Source organism: Euleptes europaea, chromosome 6 (assembly GCF_029931775.1).
Source record: "Euleptes europaea isolate rEulEur1 chromosome 6, rEulEur1.hap1, whole genome shotgun sequence".
In the NCBI taxonomy this organism is placed as follows: domain Eukaryota; kingdom Metazoa; phylum Chordata; class Lepidosauria; order Squamata; family Sphaerodactylidae; genus Euleptes; species Euleptes europaea.
In genome coordinates, this window is record NC_079317.1 from 70,627,978 (window position 1) to 70,640,961 (window position 12,984).

The 12,984-nt window shown below is 49.9% G+C and overlaps 1 protein-coding gene across 1 annotated transcript in view; it reads right to left on the bottom strand.

The window, feature by feature from the left end:
- Positions 1 to 12,984, bottom strand: part of CCND1 (cyclin D1) — a 197,033-nt gene that overhangs the window by 15,142 nt on the left and 168,907 nt on the right. The window contains exons 2-4 of the mRNA XM_056850736.1: positions 6,010 to 6,231; positions 4,272 to 4,487; positions 3,254 to 3,413 (exon numbers count right to left, since the gene is read on the bottom strand). Coding sequence (XP_056706714.1) covers positions 3,254 to 3,413; positions 4,272 to 4,487; positions 6,010 to 6,207 — 574 coding nt within the window. The 5' untranslated portion in view covers positions 6,208 to 6,231. The remainder of the gene's footprint in view (positions 1 to 3,253; positions 3,414 to 4,271; positions 4,488 to 6,009; positions 6,232 to 12,984) is intronic.

The following is a 12,984-nucleotide window of genomic DNA, read 5'->3' on the forward strand; positions in this document are numbered from 1 at the left end:
CTAATTTCAGCATATTAATCAGGGGGCCCCTCTTGGCTGTAATTGGATGCCCCCAAGTGAAGAGTGTGGCATTATTGTCAGCCTCCATCGCCTCATCTTGCGCTATTGAGCGCTCAGGAACAAGGGGGCCTCGGTGAGATGAATTAGACCTGACACAGTGACAATAGGGAAGGGGCCCCCTCAATTGAAGCACACATCCCCAGTAGCCTATCTGAGACTTCATCCAAAAAGAATAAACAACTTCAGTGTTGTTAAAAGGGGGGGAGAAGAGGAGAGAGAAGAATGCCAACCACCCTGAAGGGAGGACAAAGCAGGCATCTAGGCGCTGTAGCGCTTTAAAAAAATTCCTAACAAGGCAAGTCACCCCTTTTCCTTTTTAAAGGGAGCAGCAATTCCATCCGTCTGGAGAGCTGGGGGCTATGAATGAAAATCTTTTCATTGAGGCAAATCAAAACTCTGAACATAAATCACTGGCTGCAAGATGCAACAGGTTCCAACTGGTCACATACCTTGAGACTTCCAATTTTGGAAAGGCTCAGAGAATAGAAGGATTGTGGCAAACTTGTTTCAAAGGAAGGGCTTTGCTACAGTGAAATCACATTAAAGACTGCTAGTAATCCTCCCAAAGGGACCGAGGATGTTTAGACAACTAGAGGCCCATTATGAAATACAGAATCTCCCTATATTTGTTCCTATTAATCGTTTTGCTTGCATTGAGCTGGGACTCCTCTTTAGCGCTGATCTTGGCCTGGATCAATGAAGCACCATTTCCTCTTGGCCACGCCAGAGTCCTTATTCATTCAGCTAAACAACTCTTCCTAAGTTTTTCCCCCCACTACATAAAGGGGCACATTGGTGAAAACATATTCAAAACAAATAAATGACAAATGACAAAGCAAACCCAGTTTGTTGAGCCAGACAATGGAAGCAGGAGTATAAAAGGAACTGCTCTTAGTACCACCTCTGCTAGGGATCGTCTTTGTATCCAGAACAAAGTGCCACACAGAAACCTTCAAACATTTTTCCTGCTTCCACCTCGTTGACACCCTATTATAGAAAACAAGTTATTTTGCTGCCTTCATGTACTCTCTTATTTCTTATACAGCCCAGGTTGGGCCCCAAATACTCTCTAACAAGCCAGGGGGGGTGGGGCCTTGGATCAAACCTCTTCAGACATTTGGTTGTAATAAAATGTGTTTGCCATTCAGATCAGAGCAGCACAACAGAAAAATAGCCTAATCAAGTCTGGCCACTGCAGAACTTATTTTTTTCTTGATGATATCCCAAGAAAAATGGTGGCTCTTAGGGACAAATTCACCAACATAAAACCCTATTAAGCACTGTTTACTTAGGCAAAATTCCCACTGACTCCACTGGGGTTGGTGGCTCCCTTGTTGACCTCCACATTTCCTTTAAGCCTGTGTCTAAAAAAAATAAAAAATCCTGGACGAGATCTGTATTCACCAATTTATTTTCCAGTTCTACGTATGGCATTTAGAACAATGTTTAAGATAGGCCTCTGGACGTGCCTTCTAAAAAGAAACATAACAACACTGACAGCGGATCAAAGTACTTGGCTCTTCGCAAGCCTCCAACCTTTGAACTATTCTTGTTTTCATCACTTTGTGGAGCTGTTCCTGCCAGCGCCACCACGCAGGTTAAACATCCCCATATCCCAAAGAGTTGGCTGGATGGGAAGAAAGAAACAAAAAGGGCTATTAGGCTAACGAGGGGGCTACAAGCCTGGCTGTCCCACAGGGAAGGTTTGCTTCTCTGCTGTAAACCCCTTTGATTCACTGAAACTGGCTTTTGTCAGTCCGTTAAAAAGTATTTTTAAAACGTGCTAATGATTTTAAGGGCTTGGCAAGGAATGTCTCCCCCACCCCCGTCCAAACCTTGCCACTCTGCTGTCCAGTTCGGGATGAAAAGCAAACCTGAAAACGGCCAGTATTTACATATTTTTCTTTGGAGATCCTGTGGCAGCGTTACTAAACCAGGTCTGGTAGTATAAGGGCCTGGTTTGTTACTGGTTTGATTTTTTTTTTTTTTTTTACCAAATTCATCTCAGGCGTGACATCACTAACTCAGCTGAGAGTTTCTTCAAGTATCAGAGCATTGGCTTTTCAATGCAAATAGATGTTTATTGTTTAAGCTCAGTTATGCCTTCCTCATTTGGGACTGTTCCCTCAGACACATCACCGTTCACAAAATCAATTTCCCCGAAATCCTTTTATGTGCTGCTTTTGACAGCAGCATACTGCAGACTTCTGTTCAAAAGAACACGTGCTGAGTGCTGAGGCCACGTTTGGTTCCTTGTTCTTTTGCCATTCCACCTCTTTCCTGCCTCACTGGAAGGAATCTTTCTTTTTTTAAAAACAAAAACCCTACTCTACCTTTAAAGTTATCTATTTGCTACTCGCTTAAAAAAAAAAAAAGCCAGCAGTAACCGTTCTACCTGGACATCAGGAATGCACTGTTACCATACTGATCCCACACTCCCGCTTCTTGTTTGTGAAGACCGAGGGGAGGGGATCGGCAATTAAGGAAATGAAACAGCAGCAAGGAAAGCATGTGGCGTTCCAGAATGAGTCTGCACAGGCATGCACATGCGCACAGATTGCGCCTGAAACCCAAAACCAGGCCTCGGTGAAATTCTGGAGCATAGTCAGCCTCTGGCTCCTCGGAGGCCGCATGCACACATGGAATCAGCACAGCACGTGGCCAGTTGGGTGTGGACAGCAGAGACTCAGCTCTTGGCCAGACAACCCTCAGTTGTGCATACTTCGTGTTCCTCCTACCCTCAGCTAGCAACTCATCGAGGAGGGGGGAGGGAGAGAGAAAAAGGCAACTTTAAACGTTCCAGGAAAAGCAGGCAGAAATCTTTCACCCCAGGAACTAAAACAAACCCCAAGTTTTAAAAGCATTCAAGCTGACAATGCAGGAGCTCCGTGTCTGGTTTCCGAGACCTAGCTCCTCGTTTGGCTGTAGCGTAGCTGAGCTCCAAAGACAGTCTCTTTCCACAAAGAATTTCTTTCCCCTTGAAACTGTCCCAGGAAACGCATCTTTCTAGAAAACTCACCTTTGGCCTAGTAATCCACGTTCTGCCAACGAGACAGTGCTAAGCACAGGCATTAACAAGGCCGAAATTTGATTTACACCTACGGGGTTCTGGGCAGTGGGTGAGGGAAGAGGGTATGATTGCTGGCGGTACACAGACAAGAGCGCACGCCTTTGGAGGATGTGAGGCTCATACCTGTAGCGCATAGAGCCACAAAAGTCTGGGCGTGTTTACGGATGATCTGCTTGCTGTCCTCTGCCACAGGCATTTTAGCTAGAAAATGTTCAATAAAATCGTGAGGGGTCATTGCCGCCAGATTCCATTTCAGCTTATTCACCAGAAGCAGTTCCATTTGCTGCAGGGGGAAAGAGAGGGGAGGAGGAGGGGGGGGAGAAACATGGTTATAAAGTCCCCTTTATAAACCGATGGAAACACATTGTTATGCTACCACAGCATCCAAAGAAGGCTGTTTTTTTTTTTTTGGTCTTTTGCATATGGCGGCAAGGCGCACCATCTGAAACCATCCCCTTGCCAAGCATAGCAATAGCTATAATGCCACCAGAGGAGAACAGAAGCAGGCGGGTGAAATGCCTCTCCGCATGGAAATTACATAATTCTCTTCCCTCCCCCTTTCCCAGGGCGACCATCCTCCAGCTGCTCTGAACCAGTGTTCATTAAACTCGGCCTGTAGTTTGCGCTTCAAACGCAAGAGGGCGCCAGCCACCCTCTTTTTCCATCCCCATCTTGTTACTGTATTTTTTTCTAAAGTGAGGCTTTAACTTATTAGGGAATTTTCAATCAATTAATTTCTGCACAATGTGGACTGATTTCCCCCCATCAAGTTAAGGGAAGTCTGATTCACAAGCACTTTTTAACATTCAAAGTAAATATGCCTAGGCTTGCAAAATTGAACATCTCATTCTGGGCATATATTTGTGAAAATAAATCCCGGTGAGATCCATAGGATTACTCCAAAGGGTATCATAGGATCGCTACCAACATTACAAGTTTCACACCCGGAAATGCTGGAAATGGGGTTGATCTTTAAACCATTCAGCCGTATACAATTTATTGGTTCTAGAAGTTGCATGAGTAAATCGAGAATCTCTTTAGAGCAAATTCATGCAGAGTTATTTTTGAGGGGAGGCTCCGGAGGAAATTATCGTGCCGTTTACGGTTTTGTTTTTTTCTGATGATATGAACATGAAATTACCAGTAATTCGTTGGGTCTAATGGAGTTGTCAGTGTAAATGCACAACTTTTCTGCAGTTAGAGGAATAGTCTCCTTCATTTTCGAAGCCACAAACATACAGGTAGCTCCCAGAAGTTGCAAACGGCTTTTCTTGAGGGGTTCAAAGGAGAGATACCGGTCCAAATAATTCATAGCCAAAGGGAAGACCTCCTCTTCACATTTCTGTTCCTCGCAAACCTGCGGCAAAATTAGGGGAGAAAGTCGAAATCAGTGATCAATGTTTTAATGCATGCATTTTCTTTTGCCTCCCACCGATATGAATTTTTTTTCCCCCTTGCAGGTAACACGCGGCGAAGACAAATGAAATTCGATGCCCCGCATGATTAAAAAAAAGTCGAAGAAAGCCAAGCTTGAAAAACTGAAAGAGAAAGTCGCGAGAAAATGCGGAGTGGGGGAAAACTAAAAACGTGGTTGGCATTTTGCAGAAAAGAAGAAAAGGGGCTGTCTGGGCTTTGAGAGCCGTCGACAAGCACCCCCATGGGAAAATGGGGGTCCAGATGTTGGGGGGCGATGGCCCAGCCACCCCCTACGGGCTCCAATCTGCTTGGGTGCTGCCGATCTTTGGCGGAGAGGCGAGACACAAAGGTGGCGTCGGGAGGCGCAGCCGCGAGCCCTTTTTTTCCCCAGACGTCATCTTTTCAAAAAATATTTAAAAATATTTAAAAAATCCCCAGCGCCCCCCAAACAGCCTGAAAACAACCCCCCGGGGGTCCTTCGCGGATCCCCCCCGCGAGGGGGCCGGCAGGACGCCCCAGAGGGGCCCCCCGAAGTGAAACCCCCGGGCCCCCTCTCCCCTAGACGAGCAACGCGCGGCGTTTCCCAGCGCCCGGGCAACACGGGGGCCTTTCGGAAATTAATTAAAAATAGACGGCGGGGTCGGGGGGCTTCGGGAAAAGGCTGAAAATGTCCCCCCGGCCCCCCTCGTCCGGCCGGCACCCCCCTGGAGCCCGCCGGGGCCGGGGGGAGCCGGAGCCACGCCGGTTTGCGCAGGGCGACCCTGCCCGACAACTCGCCGCGTGCCTTGCAGGGTGGGTGGGGGGGGAAGCCCGCCGACTCTCCCCCGGGCCCGAACAAAGGAAAGTCGCAGGCGGCGGGTCCCCCCACGCTTCCGACCCGGACCCCCCCACTGGGCTTCCCCCCCCTCTCCCATTATTAATAAACGCTTGGCCTTTGCAATTAAAAAAAAAAAAGAAAGAACAAAGATGGCGCATAATACTGGCACGGGGAGCCCTTGCATACGTGTCCATGGATATTAATTTAAAATAAAATCCCCGTCGGGTGCATGGCCAGCTGGAGGAGCAGCCCACGGGCCTGGAGGGCGCGTCCCGGGAACCCAGAGATCCCACCTTGGGATCCCCCAGAAGCTCCAGGGAAGGGGGGGGAAACGCGTTTTGGGGACCTGCAAAACTTCTCCCCTCTTCTTTCCCCCCGATTGCATTCTAGATTGGGTAAGAGAGGACCCCCCCCCTTATGTATGACAGTGGGCTATCCTTACTTTGGCTTAGCAAAAATCGACAGCGAAGAGGTAAGACGGCGGAAGGAGGTGTGTGTGTGTGTGTGCGGGAGGGGGGGGAGAGAAAGAGCTCAATCTCTTGCAATATGCTTTAGGGTGCAGGAAATGGGAAGGGGGCCCCCCGACCCGGTTCCGATTCGGTCCCTCCAAGCCCCCGAGCTTTTGCAAAGCCCCGTTTTGACCAACCTCCAGCATCCAAGTGGCCACGATCTTCCTCATATATGGCAAGATCTCCTTCTGCACGCACTTGAAGTAGGAGACCGAGGGCGAGCAGGTCTCCTCGGCTTTCAGCATGGTCTGCAGGACCCTGTCGTTGAGGAGGTTGGCGTCCAGGTAGGCTCTCCTGATGGTCTCCACTTCACAGCAGAGCAGCTGATGTTCCATGTCTGCCTCTGCCGCCGCCTTCCCCTCTCCCCTTCTCCTCCTGCAGGCAGCTCTGCTCTCCAAGGACTGAGTCAGCCTCTGGCTCTCTCCCCCCCCCCCTTCTTCCAGGAGTCCCTCGGATGCTGCTGGCTGCTACTGCTGCTACAGCCCTCTGGAGGCTGCAAAACTTTCTAACTTCCACCCCAAACTCTCCTGCGCGGGTCCCCGTGACGTTACTGTTGTTAAGCAGAGATCAAAGCGCCCGGGAGAGAATGCGAAAGAGAGGGAGAGGGGAGAGGAGCCAAAAGCAGGGGGCAGAGCCCTAAAGCCATCCCATAGGCTCCAAGTCCTTCCCCTTTGCTTCGCTTTAGACAGAAGCCGAGCTTTTAATGCAAATGCAAATGAAGACAAGGGCTTGCTTTCTTCTTCTTCTTTTTCATGGGGGGGGGGGAAGAGCGAGGTGGTGGTGGTGGTAGTGGAGGGGAGCCCAAATTGTCTTTCCACTGGATCAGGCAGTATTTTTTTAAAAATGGGAGAGGACTCCCGAGTGATGAATGAGGCTAGGCCACACACAGACACTGCTGGGCAGGAGGGTTGGGAGCCCAGCTTGCGGGTTCGTTGCAGGAGGCGAAGGGGGCAGCCACCCCCACCACGCTGCCAAGCCAGCCCGGGCATTAGTCGCCCATCTAGGAAACCAGCCTGATTTTCATGGTTTTGCAAAGAAGTTGGGTGGTGGTGGTGGGGGGGGCTTTGAATCCTGGGGCAAAAGTTCCTATAACTGGATCCAGTCTTTATTTCCCCATTACAAAGTCTGACTAACCCGCACCACACGTGCCAATTTTATTGTGGATTGAAGCAGGCGGCCTGATCCTAAGGGCGTCAGGCAAGGCAGCCCAGCGATGCCAAGGGGGCAGGATCGAGGGGCTCTTCCACAAACCGCAGCAGTCCCTAAGCTCCCTTCGAGAGGCAGCAGTCTTCCCATTCGATTGCATGGGCTGGGAAGCCGGCCCCTCCAGCTCAATGGGGCTGCCCCCACGTCCATGGGTTTAGGATCGAGGGGCCAGCTGTTCGCCCCAAAGTCGGAGCCAGTCTAGCAGCCACCCAAGGAAAGGCCACAAGCGGGGCTGAATAAGACGGTGGCCACCATTTCCCCCAACGTGCTGCAAGCTAGATCTCAAGAGGGAGAGGAATGCAAAGGGCGCGCATGGCCGTCCGGATCCCAGAGCGGAAATCGAGGCAGGCTCGACGTGCAACAAATGGTCTTTTTCAGTGGCCCCAAAGCACGTGTGATCAGTGGCTGTAGTATTGCAGCCTGGCTGTACAACATGGCATTTTCGCACACGTGCACACTCGCTCCCCCCCCCCAATTTTATTTTAAAAGAGCCCCTGAAACGTGTATGCTCTTTTATACTCCAGGCTTGGCTTTTAGCAAGGGGGCGTCTTCTGAGGAGCTGAAGGGGGCAGGACTTCTTTTTCATTGTCAGAAACCCAAGTCTTCACTGGGGAGGGGGAACTTAGAGGATGATAGCCATCCTGTTTCCTCGGAAGTCTCGCTGGTTTACTCGCAGGGATGCCCAGGATCGTATCCGCTGCGCGGTAGATTTATGGTCCACAACGCCACAAACGTTAATGAGTATTATAACCCTTCTGTTCGTCAAAGTTTAAGCCACTTTTTCAAAAGTGTTCAGAGAACTTGGCTACCTAAAATTTCACTTAAACCGAGTTGGAAAGTTGACTGTTCTTAAACACGTGGATTTAAAAGAAGGGCGACGCGCTCTTGTTTCCTTTGCATACCGCCCCTCCCTGCCGTCCAGCCTAATCCTATATGCGTTTATTTGCAAGCAAAGAGCACTACATTTAATGGGATCGCTGCCGCTCGCTGTAGTTCTATTGGGCTCTAGAAACTGCCTCGATCAAGGGAAGCGCATGCACACGGTTCCAGATCGAGGTGATCTTTCAAGGTGCTTCGGTTTCCTGTACGGTTGGGTGCCTTCTAAACTGAAGCGCAGCCGGGTATTGTGAAACGTTAAGTAAACTCCCAACAAATTCCAGGCACGCCTTGATATGCAAACTTAAAAGGTATATTTTTTGCATAATAATTCATGGGCTTTCAAGCATCGGAATGCCCCCCCACCCCGGGTATCCTGAAGCATTGACATTATAAGGAGAGAGGATCTCTGTCCCCACTCCAGAAGCTGATCGCGTTATTTCTGGGCTCAATTCGCTTCTCAGCTTGCTTTTTAGTAAATAAAACCCGGTCAATGGCCAGCTGTACAACTTTCGCTCTCCCAAACAATATTTGCTTTGTAAAAATGGGTTCCTCTTTCGTTTTTTTTTTTTTTTTGCAAAGAACACGACGAGAGCAATGTTGTTGTTGTTTTCATTCATAAAAATCCGCGCCGGTGTAACCAGAGCCCTTGATTTATGAGAGACGGAGCGGTATCAGCTACAGCTTTTCCGGAGCGCCCCCCCCCTTTCTACCACCACCCTCCAGCTGAGACGGCTGCACAGAAAGACCGGCTTCTGCTGCGTGTGGCAATATTGCAGGAGCGAGATCGCCCACTTAAAACAAAATTGGCTCTAATTCCTGGAGGGAACTCCCCCCCCCTCCAACTGGGCTCCAATACAAGAGGAAACTGGAATTAGCATAAGCCAATAGGGGAATAGATCTGTTACCAGGCGGATCAGGCAGATCTGAACTAGGAACTTGTTTGATTTCTCTGACAAGACCAAAGGGGTTTGGTCAAAAGTGCGCGCGTTGCCGAAAAACGTGAAGGCTTGGCTTGCGCAAGGGATGGGAAAAAAACTCGATTAGGGTCCTGGCGTTCGCTGTTGCGCTTCTTTTGCCCCTCTTGGTCGCCCGTTTGGTCAAAGGGAAAGGGGTCAAATTAAGGCGAGCTGTAATTTTGCAGTAGTAGAAAAGGGCAAGAGTCCAGGAGCACCTTAAAGACTAATAAAAAATATTTTCTGGTAGGGTAGGAGCTTTCGTGAGCCACACGTGGCTCACGAAAGCTCCTACCCTACCAGAAAATATTTTTGCATTTTTGCATACCCTATCTTCAGATATCTGAAGAAGTGAGCTGTGGCTCACGAAAGCTCATACCCTACCAGAAAATATTTTTGCATACCCTATCTTCAGTTATCTGAAGAAGTGAGCTGTGGCTCACGAAAGCTCCTACCCTGCCAGAAAATATTTGTTAGTCTTTAAGGTGCTCCTGGACTCTGGCCCTTTTCTACTACTGCAGACAGACTTAGCACGGCTACCCACTGCAATTTGACAGAACGGCTGCGAAGGGACTGGCATTTTGCAGCGGGGAGTCCCAAATGCTTGTCGTAGCGCGCTTGCCTTCTGGACGCGGGCGGGGCCAGAGATCAAAGAGCAGAGGGTGGGATGGAGCTGATGAAACCCGAGCTGCTCGCGAGTGGACGGCGGAAATGTCCATCTCGTCGCAAATGGCTAGGCATTCCCATTTGGAGGCTCACCCTGTCCCGGTTTCCTGAGCGGGCTCGGAAGTGGCTGGGAAATAGCGGCTTGTTTTGCCCGCCCCGTCTCCCGAGGGTCCCTTTTCTGCTTCTGCCAGAAAAGAGATCACGCTCAGGTACACCAGCTGGCGGCCAGGCGCGCCTTGTCGCTTCTGCCACTCCGAGGCACGCATTTTCCCCTCGGTCCCCGACGCCGGGAACCAGCCTTCTTTTGTTTGTAAGAATGCCATAAATCAAACAAACCACTTCCCACATGTGTAGGTGGAATCTCACCTTGAGCCAGATACCTGGCCGGCGACTTTAAAGGCGCCCTTTCCCTCCCCCCTTCCTCCTCCTAGCAGTCAATGTTTTCCATTGTTAAATTTTTTCCAAGTCCCATTAAAAAAAAAAACCCTGCAGCTCCTGCAGGTCTCACGTTCCGCTTTCACACGGGGCTTTCTAAAGCACGCGCCCGCTTCGTTTTTTCATTCCTGGTGCGTCCCCCAGCCCGATGGCAAAGGAGACGGGGCTTTTGCTCAGACAGGTTTGCAAATGCACACTTCGTTGTTTCAGCTCGGGAGGGTGGGAGCTGCGTCAAGGGGACCCACCCTTGATATTAATTATTAGTTGCAACAAAAAAACCCTCCCCCCCAAAAAAATTCTCTTTGGGATCAAACAACCCCCAAAGGGGAATAAAAGATCCCTCTAGGGCCCAGGAAAAGAGTGGGAGTGGAGGCAGAGGGAGCCTCACAGTCAGAGCCTGCTGCGGGCGAGCACACACGGGCTCTCCGGGAGGCGTCGCCGGCCCCGCTACCTCCAGCAGTTCGGCTGGCTACCAGTTCCGCTCCCCCTCCCTTTCTTCCAAAAACCGGATTTGAAGATGGGGAGCTCTTGAGACCCTTGGGAGATCACATCCAGAACCCGGAGACTCCCGAGTTGCGTCGTTAACCAGACTAGCTCGCTCCCACGTCGGGGGGATTTTATGGGGGCCATTTATCCATGGGGGGGGGGTGCCTTGGATTTGCGCTCTCTAGACGCCCCTTCCCCCATCCAAATTCTCCAAACTCAACAACAAGCCCCCGTGCAGAGTTTTGAGAATTTGGATGGGGGGGAAAATGTGCATCTAGAGAGCGGCAAATCCAAGGCAAAAACCTCCCGGGCATAAATGTTCGGGGTCTCATCCCTCACCCCGTTTCCCCCCCCCCCCGTTGTAAGAAATCGCGCGCACATTTGCAGAGAGGGTAGGGGTTAGAGCTGGGGCAGATGGGCATTGCACGTTGCGCCTGGAAAGGGCCGGGTGGGGTCTGCTCGCGCGACCCTCTCTCTCCCCCCCCCGGACTTGGCATGCCCCCCGACGTTTAAAGCGTGGCGCTCCTAGCCTGCGGTGTTTGTCGCAATCGTTTACTTAGGGCTGACTCCAACGCCCTCTTTTCAGTGGTCTTGCCCGGGGTCGCTGATCTCGCCTGCGAGCCCGCCTGGACTGGGGGAGCAGCATCAGGAAGTGGGAACTTCTCTTGGTGGTGTGACAGAAAGAGGAGTCTTGCAGGCAGAGTTTCTCATGATGTAATCGACATTCTTCTTCCTCTCCCCCCCCTCCTCCTCCTCCCGCAAAAGTAGATGCAACCTCTCCCAGAAAGGGGGACGTCGGAAACTTAAAGTTATCTGCTAGCTGCGTTGGAGAGGTGGGGCCAGGACGGTTCCTCTAGCTGCTCTAACTGGGGGACGAAGCCGTAATAACCACGGGATTAGGCATTCTCATTTAAACGTCAAGTCGCCAAGACTCCCCTTACATGAGGGCCATTGCTTACATTGCGCTTGCATGAAAGAGGAGGATCAAAATGCAACTGCATAATGCGGATGATGATCATTTCCATATCTGTGTGTGGGGGGTATCGCTTTCCACTTTGGGATGCTTAATACACGATATGTCTTAGTTTATTCCTCTTGTGAACTTCATTTTGGTGGGGGTAAGCAATTAAAGCTGGTGAACCTTAAAGGGAGGCTTGCGTTTTAATCAGAAAAGACATTGAACGCTCAGGTTTTTCCATTTTCCCACGCCAAACTGAAAAGCCCTACGCGTGTTAAAAGTAAAACACCTAGACTCTTCCTAAGTCAGCAAGGTTTATGGTTTTTTTGTGCCGAACCCGAAGCTGGGAGGAATATAGCATGATATCACTTTAATTGGGGCTTCTGTCTTCTGATCATTAAATGGAAGCGCGGCGAATTCCTATCATTCCTGCCTGCGCCTAAGTTAACAAGCCCACATGGGTTCTCTTATCACCACCACGCACCGTAATGTCTCTAAGAGGCGGACCCTTCAGAACTGAAAGGGATTCTTTAGCTTTCTGTTACCTTCACCATGTGCCCCTCTTGGAAGCTTGCTCTCTTCCCCATCGCGGTGGGCGAAAAAAGGAACCAAGGGGACGGCAGCTTGTCTTCTGACTGCAGTTGCTGCAATGCAGCCGGTGCTCAAGTTAGCAAGGTTTCACTTTAAAAAAAAATCTTTTAAAACTTCCCAGCAGATGAATACGTCTTTCACCACTGGTATAAAATGAGTCGCTAGGGCCCCTATTTGTAAACTTACCTGCCACCCACATTGGTATATTAGTCTGACTTTGCAACAGATATTCACTATGCCAAAAGTGGCTGCTTAAGGGCACGATTCTAAGAACACTTTCCTGAGCAAGATTCTGAGTAGACCTGCTTAGGATTGCTCTCTCGTAGACTTGCAGCGAATGTATGAACTGGGATAAATGTCACCTAATTTATGTGTGCATGCAAAATCTTCCCCACTCTCTGGTTGTATCTCGATTTGAGATCTCTCCTTGTCTCAGTGTCGAGCAATGGATGGTTCCCACTGTTGGTCAAAAGGCAAAACCTTCCTTTATCCCTGAGCGTGCCCAGGTGTTTACTGGGTACATTTTCATCCCACCCCTTTGTTCAAGGAGCTGACAACAACCCTGTGAGGTAGCATAGGTTGAGAGCTAAGTGCGGATTTGAACCTGAGTCTTTCAGATTCTGGTCTAAGAGCAAGTTTCAAGTCCGGTAGCACTTTAAAGAGCAACAGGAGTTCCAGGGTACGAGCTTTCAAAAGGCAGAGCTCCCTTTGTCAAATAAGCTTTGATTCTCAGAAGTGTATACCCTGAAATCTTGTTGCTCTGTAAACTTCTACTGGACTCGATCCTTGCTCTACTACTGCAGACCAACATGGCTACCCACCTGAAACAGATCCTGGTCTGACACTTTAGCTACTGTACCACCCTTTACTTTTGCCCATATAAATGAATAGTTATTCCTGTGCAACAATAATAAGAGATCCTTGAGGACACTGCTGTG